At 38.3% G+C, this 17566-nt stretch overlaps 2 protein-coding genes and 1 pseudogene across 6 annotated transcripts; 2 read left to right on the forward strand and 1 right to left on the reverse strand.

Moving 5' to 3' along the window:
- The first annotated feature begins 5699 nt into the window (after positions 1-5699).
- Positions 5700-13248, forward strand: LOC137724320 (alcohol dehydrogenase-like 6). Of its 2 annotated transcripts, XM_088683780.1 has the most exons (11): positions 5700-5970; positions 6083-6222; positions 6300-6337; positions 6445-6773; positions 7018-7100; positions 7203-7278; positions 7362-7423; positions 7656-7751; positions 7878-8039; positions 8513-9965; positions 12093-13248. In XM_088683780.1, exons 1-10 carry the CDS (start codon positions 5886-5888, stop codon positions 8627-8629), a joined length of 1188 nt encoding a protein of 395 aa, XP_088539906.1. In that variant the 5' UTR covers positions 5700-5885; the 3' UTR covers positions 8630-9965; positions 12093-13248. The 2 variants fall into 2 exon arrangements, with proteins under 2 accessions (XP_088539906.1, XP_088539907.1); XM_088683781.1 differs by lacking the exons at positions 8513-9965; positions 12093-13248 and having other exon boundaries at positions 6086-6222; positions 7878-8350.
- Positions 12537-13280, forward strand: LOC137724301 (NDR1/HIN1-like protein 6 pseudogene; annotated as a pseudogene).
- Positions 13281-13446: 166 nt separating this feature from the next.
- Positions 13447-17526, reverse strand: LOC137724313 (uncharacterized). Of its 4 annotated transcripts, XR_015955516.1 has the most exons (5): positions 17200-17526; positions 15892-16783; positions 15176-15342; positions 14315-14393; positions 13447-14023 (listed from the first exon to the last, which is right to left on the reverse strand). XR_015955516.1 is itself a non-coding variant. In XM_068463055.2 (4 exons), exons 1-4 carry the CDS (start codon positions 17475-17477, stop codon positions 13816-13818), a joined length of 1545 nt encoding a protein of 514 aa, XP_068319156.2. In that variant the 5' UTR covers positions 17478-17526; the 3' UTR covers positions 13447-13815. The 4 variants fall into 4 exon arrangements, 3 of the variants coding, with proteins under 3 accessions (XP_068319156.2, XP_088539903.1, XP_088539902.1); XM_068463055.2 differs by lacking the exon at positions 14315-14393; XM_088683777.1 differs by lacking the exon at positions 14315-14393 and having other exon boundaries at positions 15892-16222; positions 17200-17492.
- Positions 17527-17566: the final 40 nt, after the last annotated feature.

Raw genomic sequence — 17566 nt, forward strand, 5'->3', positions numbered from 1 at the left:
TATTGAAGTTTTTTTTTATCGTAATTGACGTTTTCTTACTATTCATCTCTACAGTCTAAATTATGTGTGATGACCAAAAGAGATTGCTTCAAAATTCGTAACAATCTCTTTATCATTTGTTTGGGTCTGGCTTTTGTTATGATTCATGGAACTTTTAATATATTATCGAAATTGTTCATATTATAAGTCATTATGTAAAAGATCATATGAAAAAAATCAATAGATATGATACCATTTGGTCATAAAATAATATAAAAACCATAGAGTATACGAACTATATATCTATTTGCTACCGTTGTTTTACTAAACAACCTTAGTTGATTTGATTTTTTTGTGTAGGTGATCATTTTAGTTTAATTGATTTTTTTGTATTGATGATCTTTATGACACACCCCGACCGAAATCAGGGCATGTTAGCCGTCACGTGAGGGTGACGTAACCATGTGCACAGTACAGAAGCTAAGAATAATAATAAAAGTACGAACAAATAAAAATTAAACTACACACAGGGTAGTTAACATACATGTGCAAGCGTAAGTGTGAAAAACAATATTCAGAGCACAGAAAACCTAGTGCAGTCCAGAGGAACAAATACTAACTAAACACACCCAGAGGGGGTCCTACACTGGTGATAATCTGTCAGATATGCCATGAATTCCTCGTGAGCCACCAAAAGAGCAATCCAAACTAGAACCTGGAGGGGCGCAAAACAGAAAGTGTGAGTGGGCAAAAACAAAGCTTTCAAAATCATTTTATTATCAAAAGTTCTAACCCTTCGCCGTAAAACCTGTACAGTTTCCGAGAAAATAGAATATACACATATATAGAAAACATGCTCAGAAATATGTCATGTCACCTATATGCGAAACAACTATAAAAACGTCAATTTAAAGCACATAACCAAAACTAGGTAATAACTTCTCATACAATGCTCAAATGGGGTGTGTGAATACACCAACGTGATCTACTTAACCTCACGAACATCCCATATTTTTAAAATAATTTTCTGACCTCCCACGCGCCGCCACATGCCAGGCACACTGACGACGTCAGTTAACGCCGTCAGGAATATTCCGTTAAAACTAACAGATTCCGTTAAAGTTAACCTAACGCCGTTAAGAATATTCCATCCAAACTGACGGAATATTCCATCTTCTTCTCTGGCACACCTCTGATGCCGTCGCCGTCGCCGGAAAACCAGAAAAACTTCAAACCTTCGTTTCTCACTCGTTTTTCAACCAAATTCTATAAAATTGGTACCAAAATGAAGCTTACAACAAGTAGAACAAAATCTTACCACTTTCAAGCCCTGAAATTCACGAAATCACACCGGAGTAACTTCACAAAATCCGGCCAAACCTGCAACTCACGATCCCGACGTCCAAATCCTTCCAACGAATCACCCCAAGCTTCCTACAAGCTTCAAATTCCCTGAAAAACAACGTTTCACGTGTGCATGAACAGTAACCATAATCGGGATTCCATGGTTCAACGTGAAATCGAAGGATTTCCTACCTGAAATGGATATGGTTGAACTTGTATGATCCTCACGAACACAAAGATATAGTTTTCCACCTCGATCTACAACGTTTTCACGGGTTTTGGTACTTATCCGTACGAAGAAAAAGGAGAGAGAGAGAGAGAGAGAGAGAGAGAGAGAGAGAGAAAGAAAAAGAGACACGGGACAGGGAAAGTATACGGGAATGAGATAGGGATGAGAGTGTGTGTATGGTCCAAATGCAGCCAACAAGCCCACAAAACAAACACCCCAAAATGAAATGTAACCACTAGGGGCAAAATCGTCATTTCACACCTATGGTACGAATAATTCGGGACGGGTTGTCACATTTACTTCTGAACAGTTATAAATAATAAAGTGAAGTTCTTTGAGTCAACCATGAAGTGTATTGTGGAGTATTTTATGAGCCAAACATTGTTTATTCTCAAGAGAGCTATTATTAGCATTTTAAAATAGTCATTCTACACTTTACACAGGTACAAATATAAAAAGAAAAAAAAATAGTTGGATGACGCGTAATGACTTTTTTGAAGTGTCAATAACATCATTCAATTCTTAATGTTGAAATCCTTGTTTTTTCATATTTGAAATTGCTTAAATTTTGAATATGGGGTAAGTTTAAATGTAAATAAGATTTGGATTTAAATTGTTAATCTGGTATTAGAACTTACTAACATCTTACCACACACCTACACGTGTGTCAATTGGCGCTTTGTTTTATTGTTTTAGTTTTTTTTTTTTTTTTTTTTTAAGTTTTACTTATTTTAGATAAATTATTTTTTATTAAAATATATTTTGAAAAATAATGAAAGTAGTCACCCACACTTCTACTACGTGGATTTTTTTATGATTTTTTTATTTTTTTAAATCATAATGAAAGAAAGGTAATTTAAATATTATGAAAGTTTAACTTTTTTACTTTCTCACTTTATAATTATATATATAGATAATGAATTTTACAATTGTTTTCCCTTCTCCACCAAACCATAACAAGACCGTTTGAGATGGATGTACAAGCCCAACTTTTGCTCCCGGTTCGATCCGTTTAATTGCTGACACAACCACAATGGGGATGCACAAGCCCATTCTTGACAGAATGGCAACTAATATTTAAATTTAGGGTAAATTACATAAAACTATTTTAACTATTGGGTCAGTCACATTTTCATAGCTCATCTTTAAAACATTTCAATGTCATACCTCATCTTACGAATTTGTTACAATTTCATACCTTCGTCATTTTGTCTGTCAATTCTTCCGTTAAATAGTGACGTGGCTTGAGATGCGGCTTGCTCTCTATTAAAAAAATAATTAATTAAATATTAAAAACTAAAAAACTAAATCATTTAATAAAAAAAATTTTGCATGGGGGTCCCACCCCTTATCCCCCTCACCCTTTCTTCCCCATCTACCTATGTCCCCCCAACCTTCCTTCAATGTCAAAACCAGAACCCCCTGCCACCTTCTCTTCCTCCATCTCCACCTCCCTCCCATGGCGCTCTTCCCCCTCCCCTTCCTCCTACACACACATCACCCTCACTAAATTAATCCTTGTAACCAATTTCAAACAAAATACCCCAATTCCACCCAAAGCCTAACCCTAAATTTCTTCCCCTTCTCGTCTGTCGTGATTTCCAACAACAGGACAGAGGAATGAGGATGGGATGTGGGTGGGATAATGGCTGACATGGCGGATCTTGTTCCAGACGGGAGAGAGGAAAAAGGGTGAGGGGATAAGGAGTGGGTCATACCCTCTCCTCACACACAGACGCACATACCAGCGTCATCACCTCCCATCTCTTCCACGCAAATTCATCATCATAGGTCACATCCAGCCAAAAACAGTGAAGAAATCCTCCCCCCAGTTGATCGAGCGCTACTACTCTCGCATGACCCTGCACTTCCACACTAACAAGAAAATCCTCGAGGAAGTTACCATCATCCCCTCCAAACGCCTCCACAACAAGATCGCCCAATTCTCCACCCACCTGATGAAGCGGATCCAGAAAGGCCCAGTCCGCGACATCTCCCTGAAGCTGCAGAAGAATGAGTGCGAGAAAAGACGGGTGAGGTGGTTGAGTGATAGCTGAAGGTGGTTAGCAAAGTCGGAGAAGCAGCAGGGGAAGTCTAAGGGAGAATGGTGGTAATGATCGGCACAGAGAAGACGGAAGCGAGGTGGGATCTGGTTTTGGGTTTAGGGAAGACAGGAGGGGGAAGAAAAGGTGAAGGGGATAAGGGGTGGGTCCCCCATGCAAAAAAAAATTATTAAATTATTTTATTTTTTTAGTTTTTAATATTTAATTCATTTTTTTTATTTTTTTTATTAATTTTTTAATAGAGAGTAGGCCCCGTCTCAAGCCACATCACTATTTAACGAAAGACTTCACAGACAAACTGACGGAAGGTATGAAATTGTAACAAATTCGTAGATGAGGTATGACATTAAAATTTTTTAAAGATGGGGTATGAAACTGTGACTGACCCAATAGTTGAGGTAATTTTATGTAATTTACCCTTAAATTTAAGAGTGGGATTCTCTCTCCTCGTAGGTGCATCTCCAATAAAGACTTTATCCTCTATGAAGCTACAACTACTACAGTTGAAGCTTTAATGATAAATTTCATCCTCAATGAGATGGGAAATAGGGCTAAATCCACCACTTGGGTTAGTAACTTCCTTCCTTGGGTAGCAAAAAATTAGGCTATATCTAGCCTAAAAAAACAATGGATCTCACGAAAAAAGTAGTTACTCATGTGAGCCAAATTTTACCACTCCCTCCTCCCTTGCAAATACAATTATACTTTCTTTTTATTCTTTTTTTTTAATTCTTTTTCTTTACATATTTTTGTTCTAAATGTCCTCCTCCATTTTATTTGTATGTTTAATGCTTAAAACATAAAACGATATAAGATATTCTACTAAAAGGGCTTACTTTTATTAATTTCCAAATAAAAACACTACATATTGAAATGACATTGGAAATTTGGAGACCTAAACCAAAAACATACCTAAAGTGCAAGGGCATTACAATTTAGTTACGAGATAAAATCTTATCTTGTCTGACTTTAGAGAAACAAATCAACAAATAAGATTGAGTTAAGATAACATAATACGACTGTTCATACGTGATGAAATCTAACTTTGTCAGAAGTTGAATTTTTTTAGGTTGAAATGTTCATAAATTTTCTTTGAGATAACATGTCCAAAAATCGAATTAAGAAAAGTTAACAAAAAAAAAAAATTATCGCGTAATCAAATTACTACATAAATAAATATATATAGCCCCATATAGTGCCCGAAAGTAAATAGCCTCTTATTGGGAGAAATTCTTTTATAAGGCCCCAAAGATTCCTTGGGACCCTAAAATAGGCTATATCCACTACTTTGCAGAATAGAAGTTGACCACAAAGCCATCTCTGTGGGAGGCTGCTACCCATAAGGCCATCTCGGGCATATGGGAAGGAAAGGCGGCAGACAACCGTTTTCAGCCCCATATAGAGCCCTTCACTCGAGATGCTCTAATCCCCTTCCCTTCCCTCCCCTCTTCTCACGCTTTCCTTTTTGTCTTTATCTCTCTATAAATAAAACAATACAAAATTGTTGACGTGGCTTAACCGTAATCGTTTAAATAGAAGGGGAGGAAAGGGGAGAGAGATTAGGAGGGGAGAAAATCATACTCCAACCACGTATGTTATTGTCTATTGGAGAGATTTTTCAGTATGTTTGAAACACGAGCACATACGTCATATGTTATTATACAAGTAGAGGAACACTTGAAAAATAAAATTCCCTCATTTAAATACTAACATGTGGCATACCACCACTTGTCTTGAGCACAATGAAAAATCTCCGGACTATTTGCAAGGGCTTGTAATTCAATAGGTGTTCACCTCCACATTTGAGGTCTTTTTGATACCATCTTCCACAATATTAGTTGTATAAAATAAATTCTCTTTCACTGCTACCTTTCACACTGGTTCTTATGAGCTTGATTTCTATACATAGGAAGCAAGTATATAGAAATTACCCTTGATTTTTACATTACAGTTGTTACAGAAAGTGTTGAGTTTGATCAAAGTAAATTATATCAATTAATTGTGAGATCCATCTAATTTTTAGTTCATAAACCAAAGTAGCAATTCGGCTAAAATTTAATAACCAATTAATACTCCAACTTTCTGAAAAACAAAAGAAAAACAACAAGGGTCTGGGTGTGTGGTTAGGTGAGGAGACCCTTCTTTACCAACCACCCCACGCTTTGAGCCATCAAAGGCAAGTGCTTAACCTCAACTACCGACTCCTCCAACCTCGTCTACGCTTGCTTGTTGTTGATTGCAGATTGAGAGAAAAACTTTGAGTTGAGCAGATGTCATTGCCTTCTTCCACTTCCATAAGACAAGCACAACCCCATGTCCATGATGTCGAAGATGTCGATGTCATCACCTGCAAAGGTATGCATTATATGTTTCTTAATTTCTACAACTAAAATCAAATACCAAAATACTTACTCATGTGTTATGTCTTGTGAAAATCCAAATCCAAATCCAAACGAAAATGTAAAAGCAGCGGCGGTGGCGTGGGGAGCTGGACAGCCTTTGGTGATAGAGCAAGTGAATGTGAATCCACCTCAGCCAATGGAGATAAGGATCAAAGTTGTCTGCACCTCTCTCTGTCGTAGTGACCTCTCTGCCTGGGAGTCTCAGGTATTTCTTCTTCTTTTTCTAATTCTTCAATTTTTTTGTTGACCTGCTCGCATTTATTTCTGTAATTTTAAATGCAGGCTATCTTTCCTCGGATATTTGGCCATGAAGCAACGGGGTATATTTTTTTTGTATTTTCTATTCCATCTACTTATATATATATTATATGAACATGGAATATGGTGATATTAGGTACTAACCTAACCAATAGCAATATTATTGCAGGATTGTCGAGAGTGTTGGGGAGGGAGTGAATGAATTTACTCAAGGGGACCATGTGCTAACAGTGTTCATTGGGGAATGCGGGAAATGCAGGCAATGCGCATCGGGTAAAACTAACATCTGTCATCTCCTGGGGCTTGAAAGGAGAGGCGTAATGCACTGCGATCAGAGGACACGCTTCTCTATAAATGCCACTGGGGAGCCCGTTTACCATTATTGTGCAGTTTCAAGTTTTAGCGAATATACTGTGGTGCACTCAGGATGTGCTGTCAAAATCAGCTCATTTGTGCCTCTGGAGAAAGTATGCCTTCTCAGTTGTGGAGTAGCTGCAGGTAGAGTTTAAAGTCTTGCTGATACTGCCATGAGATCGCATGATACATACATACACATGATGTATGTATACGTATATAGCTCAGAGGGTTTAAGGTTTGGTAGAGGAATGCAATTTCAGTTTATGATACCCCACAGACACCGCTACATGGACGTCTATGTAGGCTGTATGCGTAATGGTAATGACAATTCTTGGTCAAGGAAAAGCATATCTAACATATGTTATGTATGGATACAAATTTTTAGGCTTGGGTGCAGCTTGGAACATTGCTGATATATCTAATGGATCAAGTGTGGTGATATTCGGTCTTGGGACAGTAGGCCTTTCTGTAAGTACAGGTTTACCTTTATCGTTACAGTAGGCCTTGCAAAAATGACAGCAGCAGCAATGCAGCATATAATTCGAACAATAATGGTTTCATGTGTGATAGGTTTCACAGGGTGCAAAGCTTAGGGGAGCATCTCAAATAATTGGTGTTGACACTAATCCTGAAAAGGGTGAAAATGGTACATTTTGAGAGATATGTGTTTCTTCTATCTGGACTCTGGAGTTATATGTTAGATAATGATGCTCCTACTGGTACACACAGCTAAAGCTTTTGGAATTACAGAATTTATCAACCCAAATGACAGCAAAGAACCTATTCAACAGGTAATTCTGACTAAACCATATGGTCCAGATGGATCACCCTCCCCCAATTTAAACTTATTATCAAAGAAAATAATAATAATAATAATAATTAAATAGTCAGCGTGACCGATGGTTGGAGCTTGGTGGTAGATTGAATGAGGTGATTGGAATTCTACAGTGAGTAAGGAACGATAATGGATCAACTTGAATATCATTTGTCTTGAAACTAAAATGTGAGCTAACTTTCTTTCAGGTTATTAAGCATCTGACAGGCGGTGGAGCAGATTACTCATTTGAATGTATAGGTGACACTGGGATGGTAACTACTGCATTGCAGGCATGTTGCGATGTAAGTTTCTGATATCTCAGGGTTTGATTTTCTTTTTAAGCATATCTCATATTTAATTTTGTGTGTAAATTGATGAAGTTCTATTCATTCAACTTGGCCTCATTTTTATATGCCGTTTGCTTGAAGGGATGGGGTTTGACAGTTACACTTGGTGTGCCAAAAGTGAAGCCCGAAATAACAGCTCATTATGGAGCATTTCTTACTGGAAGAACATTGAAGGGATCGCTATTTGGAGGATGGAAACCTAAAACTGATCTCCCTTCCTTAGTAGAAATGTACACGAAAAAGGTAATTGAACTAACCAAAATTCCACTGAAGCTTCAAGAAAGATATATCATCTAATATGAAGTGTCCTTTTACCTTTCATTATGGTAGAATTCATTCTGTCCTCATGTAGTTAGGTAATCTACAGACCATCTTCGGTCCTAGCATTCTGGTACTTACCAGAAAATGCGACAGGGGGGATGTCTAAGCAATAGAGATCTTGTTAACACTTCAGCATGTCTTAGTTTGATAAATGTCTAATGTCTCGATGATTCAACGTGATCACGGAAACATTTCCTTTTATATGAGCAAATAGAAATTGAATAACTGTTGAAGTTTCCGAAGCATTTTTAGTATGTCAAAATAATAATATTGAAGCCTTCCAGTTTGGCCTTCTTTTTATGACAAAGATTTTGCTTGAAGAATTTTTGAATTAACAAAAAGTACACAGAGCCTAATAATTATAAAACGTATGTTTTGTTAATTGGAAAAAGCAGGAAATCCAAGTTGATGAGTACATAACACATAACCTGCCGTTTGAAGATGTGAATAAAGCTTTCAATCTCATGCGAGAAGGCAAGTGTTTGCGTTGTGTCATCCACATGGAAAACTAGTTTTCCCTTGTTTTGTCACCTTGATCCTTTGATAGAACAAGATTTGATTGTTCTATCCTTGTTCTGATCAAGTTTTATCTACTCGTGGAGGATAATTATCTGTGATTAATAATCCTTTCCCTTGGAAGTTGGAAGGCTAGCTCGAGTAACTGGCACTCCTTCCTTCCCCCAGCTGTTTAAACTTTATTGTAAACTGTTCCCTGTTGCAATATTAGTGAATTTTAGTTTTAAAGAATCCAATCAATATCCATGTATCCAGTTGATGTCGAAGATTATTTACAAACATAAAGAGAGAATTTCTATCCACCAACCGTATTACTCGGTAATTACTTGGTTCATGCTCGAGAACTGAATTGGAGATTCTTTCATTTGTTGCGTGGCAATCAAATTGAAGCTTCTCTTGGGGGAAAAGAAATGAATTTGATCTTGTATTTCAAGTTTCTAAAAGAAAAGGCACAAAGTTGAATGATACATACATATGTGAAGCCTGCCTGTGTTGATGGATTGATGTAGGAAAATAGGGGTCGATCAAAGTGGAGAGAATCATAGAAACAAAAGTCGTACAAAATAAGAAATAATAGTGCAAAATTGAGAAAACATTGGTTTTTAGCAAAGGAAAAAGCAACAAGTCATTGTTGCATATTTGCTAGTAGCTTAATTTTGTCTTTTCCTGTTTTATAAGAATTTATTAGTTTTCCTTTGTGTTTCGTTTATTTACTAGATTTACATGTCCTAGTAGTGGAATTAGAGTTTGATGTCTATATAAAGGCTTGGCTTATTAGAGTTGTAATTCAGATTATGTCATATTATTATCAACCAAATTTAGAGTTTTCTATTTTGTGGGTGAATTCTAATTTGTCTGTTGAGTTTCGACGCTTGTCAATCCTTGCATCTTTGTCAATCATTGTATCTCTATTTTTTCAAAAAAAATCAATCCTTAAATTATAAAAATTTGTCAATTACATCCCTAATATTATATTCAAAGCTACTATATTCAATTATCCGTCACGTTACTTGCATGTGATACGCATTTGGGGGTAGATTGGTAGTTTTTCATAAATAAATTGTGTACGGAGTTAACTTTGGAGGATAAATTGGTAGTTTTTCATAAAGAAATATTGTAAGTTAACTTTTGAGGCTAAATTAGACGTTAATTTGCAACCTATATGAAATGTTAAGGGCTTATAAACGAGAAAATGATGGTATTATACTTGTGTTAAGTGACTTAAGTTGACGAAAAATTGAATAAAATAGCTTTGAATATAATAGTAGGAATGAAATTAGCAATTTTTATGAATTTAGGGACTTATTTTATCCCTAAAAATAATTCAGGAATGTGACAGCCCGTCCCGAGAAATTCTAAAAACGTAACGTGAAAAGACGAATTTGCCCCTCGTTCGATTTCTTTACATTTTGCGTTATGTTTTCGGGTTTTGTTGGCATGTTTTGAGCCACACACATACTCCAACACACCCACACCCTTTTTTCCCCTGCCCTGCATCCTACCCGTGCCCATTACCCTTGAAACGTACAGACATACACCCAAACCCATCAAACCTTCACAGATCGTGGAATCCAAGCACATATTCGAGCTCGTGAGGCTTGTAGGAGTCCAACCATACCATTTTCAGGTAAGAACACCATCGTTTTCACGTCGAATCCACGATGTCCGATTTCGAGTACTGTTCATGCACACGTGATTTCTCACGTTTTAGGGAATTTCAAGCTTGTAGGTAGCTTGGTGAGGTCCCTAGGAGGCTCGGGGTGGTTCGTTTGAAGGATTTGGACGTCGGGATCACTAGTGTCGAAGTTGGCCGGAGTTGGGTTGAATTTTCAGGTGAGATTTCGTGGTTTTTAACCCTTGAAAGTAGTATAATTGTGTTCCTCTAGTTCCAAGCTTCATTTTGGTACCAATTTTGTGAAATTTGGATGAAAAACGAAGAAGATATCAACGTTTGAAAAATTCCCGATTTTCCGGCGCCGGAGAAGACGACGGAATATTCCTGACGCCGTTGACGGAATCTGTTAAAACTGACGGAATATTCCCTACGGCGTCAGTTGACGCCGTTAGCGTGCCAGGCACGTGCCTGCGCGTGGCCGACGCGTGTGGCCGTGCCTTGGCCGGCGCGTGGGGGCGTGTGCGACGGAGGAAAATTATTTTTAAAATATGGGGATGTTCCTGAGGTTGAGTAAAGCACGTTGGTATATTCAATTGCCCCATTTGAGCATTGTATGAGAAGTTATTACGAAAGGTTTGGTTATGTACTTTAAAATTAACGTTTTTGTAGTTGTTTCGCATATAGGTGATACCTATCCCGAGGACGAGCGTGGTCACTCGAGGCAGGGGGGCTACGACCCTTCCACATACCAGTGAGTGGGCTTTTGGTTTTCCGTATATACCTATATACTTATATTTTCCCAGAAATTGATTTAAATGTTTAATAGTTATATGCCATATTTTATATTGCCGTTGGTTATGCATAATTACTTGCATTGGCATATATAGGTGTGTATTGGTGTTGTGGACGCACAGGTAAGTGCCAGGTAAGTGTTATTCATGTTTATATTCAGTAGTGATTCGAGAAGTTTAGAGAGCTCATAACCTGCACCCCCGGTGTTAGTGCTCTCGCCCAGAGTAGGGCACAGTCCTTCACGTGATGTTCACCTCCCGCACCACACGCTCAGCTTGGATCCAAGTTAGGTGCACAGTCCTATCGTACAGACCACTTTAGGTGGTTCCGACTCGTAGGTGACCCGCGATTACTCGCCCAGCCTTCATGTGATCGTAGCACTAGAGCGTTTATATGTTACACCCAGTCTTGTCGTACAGACCACTATAGGTGGTTCCGACTCGTGTGCAGGTCTAGCTATTGATATTGAGATTTGAGCTCTAGATGCAGCCGTACAGGTCACGTTAGGTGACTCCGGCTGCCAGATTACATGCTATTGATATGATTTATACCTGGGCACTTGCATTTCATTGTGAGATTTTGGCATGGCATATTCTTGAGCATGATTGGTATATATATACGTATATATGGTTTCTGGGAAGTATACAGGTTTTACGGCGAGGGGTTAGAACTTATTTATTAAATGGTTTTAGAAAAGCTTTGTTTTTGCCCACTCACGCTTTTGTTTTGCGCCCCTCCAGGTTCTAGTTGTCTAGCAGGTTCAATGGTTTCCCAGAGGACTTTTCCGGCATTTCTGACAGACGATCACCAGCGTAGGGCCACCTTCGGGTGTACTGTTGTCGCGTCATTTGCATTTGGACTGCTTAGGCTTTATGCTCTGACCTAGGCGTCGCACTTACTTTGCACTTGTTATTACTATATGTAAAATCAGTTTTTATTTATTCGTATTGCTACTGCTATTATCATTTTATTTAGCTTCCGCACCGTGCACATGGCTACGTCACTTCCACGTGACGGCCAACATGCCCTGATCTCGGTCGGGGTGTGTCAAGGAACCTAATTTTCACTGAGGTGATAGTCCATAGACTAAATCGACACTTCACCCTTGTTAAAACATTGAACGAACATATTAACCTACTATACACCTTGAACGTCAAAATAACTTGGTTTTAGGAATGCTATTTTGAATTTGTAACTGACAAGGGATGAAGGCAACCAAGGTATTATTCGCATTTGAATGCTTATTAACTTGATTAGCTGAACCACAGCACATACTTTATACACACTTGGTGCTGTAAGTATAAATTGCGATATGTCTGTCGTTTTGAGTAGGTGAGGGGGTGATCTGTGATCAAACCTTTTTTCTCCCAAAAAAGTCGTAGGAATATTATTAAGAAAGGCCGGAGGACCATACGCAAACGTTAGGAAACCTACATGCTTATTTATATACACGGAATGGAAACGTAGACATGAAGGAAAGTTAATTAACAATAGAGATGGCTGATCACCAGAGAGTTGGTGTTCATCCTGCTGGAGATGTGGAGGCACCACCTATGCCTCCGTTGGTGCTACTGCACATGGACACAGTTCATCATCATCATCAACTACAGAGAGAGAAAGCGACAGAGAAAACAAAGCTGCTTCTGCCTTCTGGTTCAGGCGAAAATCACTCTGCTCCCTTATCTCATCTTCCACCCTAAACTTCCTAATTACTCGGATGATAGCTTGAAGATTAGCGACTTAAGGCACAATTTGGACTTGACCTTATATGCTCAATTCAACGTCAAATAACAGCCAATTACCCAAACAAGTGATCGGAATTTACTACGAGAATGGTGGCCGGTTGAGTGTGTGGTATACAAACACGAAGCTTTATCAAGGGACGCTACCAAAGTTTTACCAAGCTCATCAGAACAATACTCTACTCAATGTAGCCTTGACTGGCCAAACGCAATATGGAAGCACTTTGATGAATACACTGCAACAGCAACAACAAACCGGAAGCATCCCCTTGGATCTAAAGCTTAACGAACCCGTGGCAATAAAACCCAGGAAATTGAAGCTCAGGAAGGTGACCATCTTGGGGAAATGCTTGTTGGTGGTAGATAGCTTAACTGCTAACAATTTGATTAGCATTAAAGCTAATAATTGTATATTCAGAATGAAACTTTGAATTAATCTTGCAATACATCTGCAATATAGGGGATATGGGAGCTGTTTATTTATTTATTTGTTTTTTATCTGTTGCATTTCTCTCTTCTTTCTTTCTTTCTTTCTTTCTTTCTTTCTTTCCATATGTATTTCCATCAATGCAGTTGTCGTTTTCTCTCGTAGTAAACGCAGCAATTGAGTTGTGACGGAAATAAAAACCACAGCAATTGAGCGCGCACGAGACAAAATCACAAGTGATGCTAAAGGTATAAAATATTTTATATGTAATGGTGTACAGATCTACATAGAGTGTTATGCCTATCGATAAAATGTCATGTCATGTGTCCTACAATAGTTAAAAATATATAACTAGAAGGGTCTACGAGCAGAGTGCATCACATAATCAGAATCAGTTTCAACTTGAACTGACCTGCAGGATCAGTTTCAACTTGAACTAACCAGAACACCTGATGGATTTTGTCACCTGTACGTTCCAGTCATTCTGGGTGCATCTTATGTGATACAGACCCAACCACTTCAATTTATAAAGTGGATTAACAATACCTCTCATTGCCATCCATGGAAGCATGTTTGACTTCTAAATATCAGGACAATATACAAGACCTAATCACCAGTCAAAGCCCGAGGTCTGTGCTCAATCGTAAACAAGGACATCCCAGTTTGTGAAATTGCTCTAACAAATGCCATATTTGCCGTTACAGTTGGAGCACACCAGGAATCACCAGTACCAAAAACAACCTTATTCTTCAAAGCCAGTTTTCTAGTGGTTGGAAGGCTCATCATGCGTTCAGAGGGACTATCAGGAACAACCCTGCACCAGTCCTAAAGGTTATTAGCGCATGATAATACCAACAAAAGGGAAATGATTAACCAGATACAGACCCTATAGATAATAAAGGACCAAATCATCAAACCTATCGTACCAACGTCCATACAAGTCAGTTTGAACCTCAATGCAGACCAGGGTTGGTTGGTTATAACAAATGTGCAGTGCTCGTTTCCTTCTTTCTATAAATTTTCATTTCCTAAATAAATAAATAACCTCAAAATATGTTTAATGTCCTAGACTGAGGGCACTAGAATCTAGATAGGCTTTACCAACCTCGGAAGCCAATATGTAAGTCTATTTCATGCATCATCCTCCAAATGCAATCTACGAAGTTCCTCGTATGTGCAATGACCTAAATCATACACCCAAGGTTAACTCACCAATTAAGTTGAAGCATTCCGCAGGCCGAAGCCAATTATATAAGGAAAAACAACTTAATGTTGACCTATATTGACTTAAAAATATGAAGTGCCATGTCATCATAAACGTTGTTAGAATCTGTTAAATGGTTAGGATCTGTTGGGATAAGATTGGCTAGCTAATCCTAGTCAGCTAAGATTGTAGAAGGGTGGTTACTCTTGTATAAAAGAAGAGAATGTGAGACTGTGAGGGATTATCAAGTAATCAAAAGAATATTCAGATTTTCTCTTAGTTTTCACTGTGTCGTTCTTCTTCCTTCTTCTTCCTTTCTTTTCTTCTTTGTTTTCTCTTTGTTATTGTAATACAACCGAGACTGTTAATACTTAAAACAGTTTTTGGTTTTTAGTTTTCATTTTGTGTACTTTTCCTTATACATTTCTGCTACATCTCTTCCGGCATCCTTCCTCCACTCTTCTTTATCGCTCTTTCTCCCATGTTTTTCTTCTATCTCCAACACAAAAATGAAAAGTAAAACCTTAAAAAACAAAAAAGAAGTTGTTATTAAATGGACCCTTAGTTTTTTCTATAATGTCAGTGTTTTTCTTCTATCTCCAGCACAAAAATGAAAACTAAAAACTAAAAAAACAAAAAAGAACTTGTTATCAAATGGACCCTTAGTTTTTTCTATAATGTCAGTGTTTATATTCTTTTGAAATTGGGGCAGACACAAAAAAATGTTTAAAGAAGTAACAAAAAACTGGTAGGAAAACTCACGTAAGATACTTTAGCAAATGGCTAGCTCTCAAGTTCTCATTGGGCCCACCACAGATCAATGCTAACTCTTTGAACTCCAAAAGGACACTTTCACAGATTATGCCTCTCTTTCCAGACATTGCGCGACCAAGTTCAACAAGAATTGGATTCTGAATCTCAGACATCACCTGGCAGGATATCAAGAAACCTTAACCTGGATTGGATGTTAATGTAACATAATTCTTGTGAAAGGTGGATAATTTTATTTAGTTCCCAGAACGAAAAAATGGTTGATGAGGCATATAAACAAACTTTATGAGTCAGCATGATAGCAAATACCATAAGAAATATTTAAGGAAAAGATAAATAAATATAATAAGAAGTTCAATGTACAGAGTAACAGTGGTTAAAATCTTATAGGTTGTCATTTTAACGGACTGCCAATGATCTACCGAACCAATCCGTTTGTGTTTGTGTTTATTAAGTATCTGCCACACTGTAAGACAATAAACTTGAACAGCCAGCATTGAAAGGATTTCTCAAGATATTTTAAATCTTAAAAGTAAAACTAACCATTCACAGAAGAATACCACAGAGCCAACAGACACGCTAACCCTAAAACTAACTACTTTTTGAGTTCATAATTCAATCCTTCAATATGGCTATGTCCCGCTGTAACACCAAAAGATTTCCAAGACAATGGGACGGGAAACACAAAACTAGAATGAAGAACTAACCTGTTGAATCACAAACTCGTAGTTACCCTTAAACCGCTGCCTCAATTCACTTTCTGGAGTAGCCAAAAGCTTGTCTGTACCACCATTACTAATACCCGATATAAGAGCAATCAAAGCAGTTGTATCAAAGTTAATAAGTTCACCATCACCCAGAATACGCCCCAGTTTCACAGATTCCACATTTTTTGCATCCAATGAGTGAATTCCCATTCTTGAAATCAGAGAAGAGAAAACAGGGAAAATTTGAGTGTGCTTCAAAGGGACAGACGGATCCTGGTACGTCTCCACAGCCGCTTCTCCCAGGCATGAGTCCTTGACATCAGATTCTGAACTGAAAACAGTGTCCCTTGGATCATTAACCTTTATTTCAAATACACAAGCCTGTTGAAAAGTTCTTGCGGCAAGTACATTAGTCCAGTCACCAGGTTCGTCGGATAAATCAAAATCAAAGTCTAAAATAGGAAAATCCAATCGAAACTCAGTTGCCCCAAACTCCTCTTTTAGTCTATCACAAATAACGCTGCTAAGACCGTTTCGGTATGAGAAGAATAGAATAATCGAGGAAGGTTTGAGTGCCACAGCAGAGCGGGCAGCAGCAGTGAGTTGCTGAATACGCAATTTTAAGCCCCTACTCTTATGATGGGAAGGGGATCGGAAGCCAGTCCAAGTAATGTATTTAGGGTTCCTGTCGAAGACAACAATCCAGACAGGGTTCCTATGGAGTGTGCAAACTATATCAACATGGACGTGTTTGTGGTTGACACAAGGGTCGGTTTGCTGTGCAATTGGGGCTAAGGTTGAGAAAGGGATTGGCTTGCAAACGCGAGAAACCCCAGTAATGAAAGGCTGCCGGAGAATGTGAACAACTGCCTCAATGTGTCCGACATTGACACTGCCAAAATTACAGTTGAAATTAACAAAAAAGATACCCGTCAAATACAAGACAGACACCCCACAATCACAATCACTCCATTCCATTCCAGTTCACAAGTAATGAAAGGCAAAGGAGATGACAATTATTCGTTTGTTTACTTTTCAGTCGATATATTTCCACGATAAAATCATTAAGCAGCTAAGTGGGTTCAGATTATTTGGAGACTAAATAGAATTAGATGCCATGCCATAAAAAACTCAATAAAAAAAAACTCAACTCATGCATAAACAAGTAAAGAAATGAAAAGCAAACCAGATGATAATTATTTGTTTGTTTGTTTTTCGAATTTCATTGATTCAGACGATACATTTCGAATTTCATTATAATAGAATGAGATGATGTGAGAATGAATGGGCAAGCAATTCAGTGCAAACCTCTTGATGTTGGTGAGGGGAGTTGAAGAAGTGGAGGAGGAGGCGGCGGAGGAGGAGCGGGAGAGAAAAGTGAGTTCGGAGTGAACCAGTTTGAGAAGAGTGCGTTTGATGTTGGTAGGAGCTGGCAATCCCTCTATCCGCCCTATCACAAATCTGCATCTCTTCCTTGCCAATTCCAATTCCACTGCTGCTTGTGGTGCTGCATATGTATATGCATCTGCGTCTGCTTCTGCTTCTGCCCCTGGTCCATCAATCACTTCCTTTCTTCCGACTTCCATTTTTGCTCGACAGAGTACTCCAACAAGGAAAGAAGATACTCTATATATACATATGAGGCACGCACGGCAGGCCCAACGCCTTTTATATA

Source organism: Pyrus communis, chromosome 14 (genome assembly GCF_041283825.1).
Source record: "Pyrus communis isolate YQ-2024b chromosome 14, ASM4128382v1, whole genome shotgun sequence".
Taxonomy (NCBI): Eukaryota; Viridiplantae; Streptophyta; class Magnoliopsida; order Rosales; family Rosaceae; genus Pyrus; species Pyrus communis.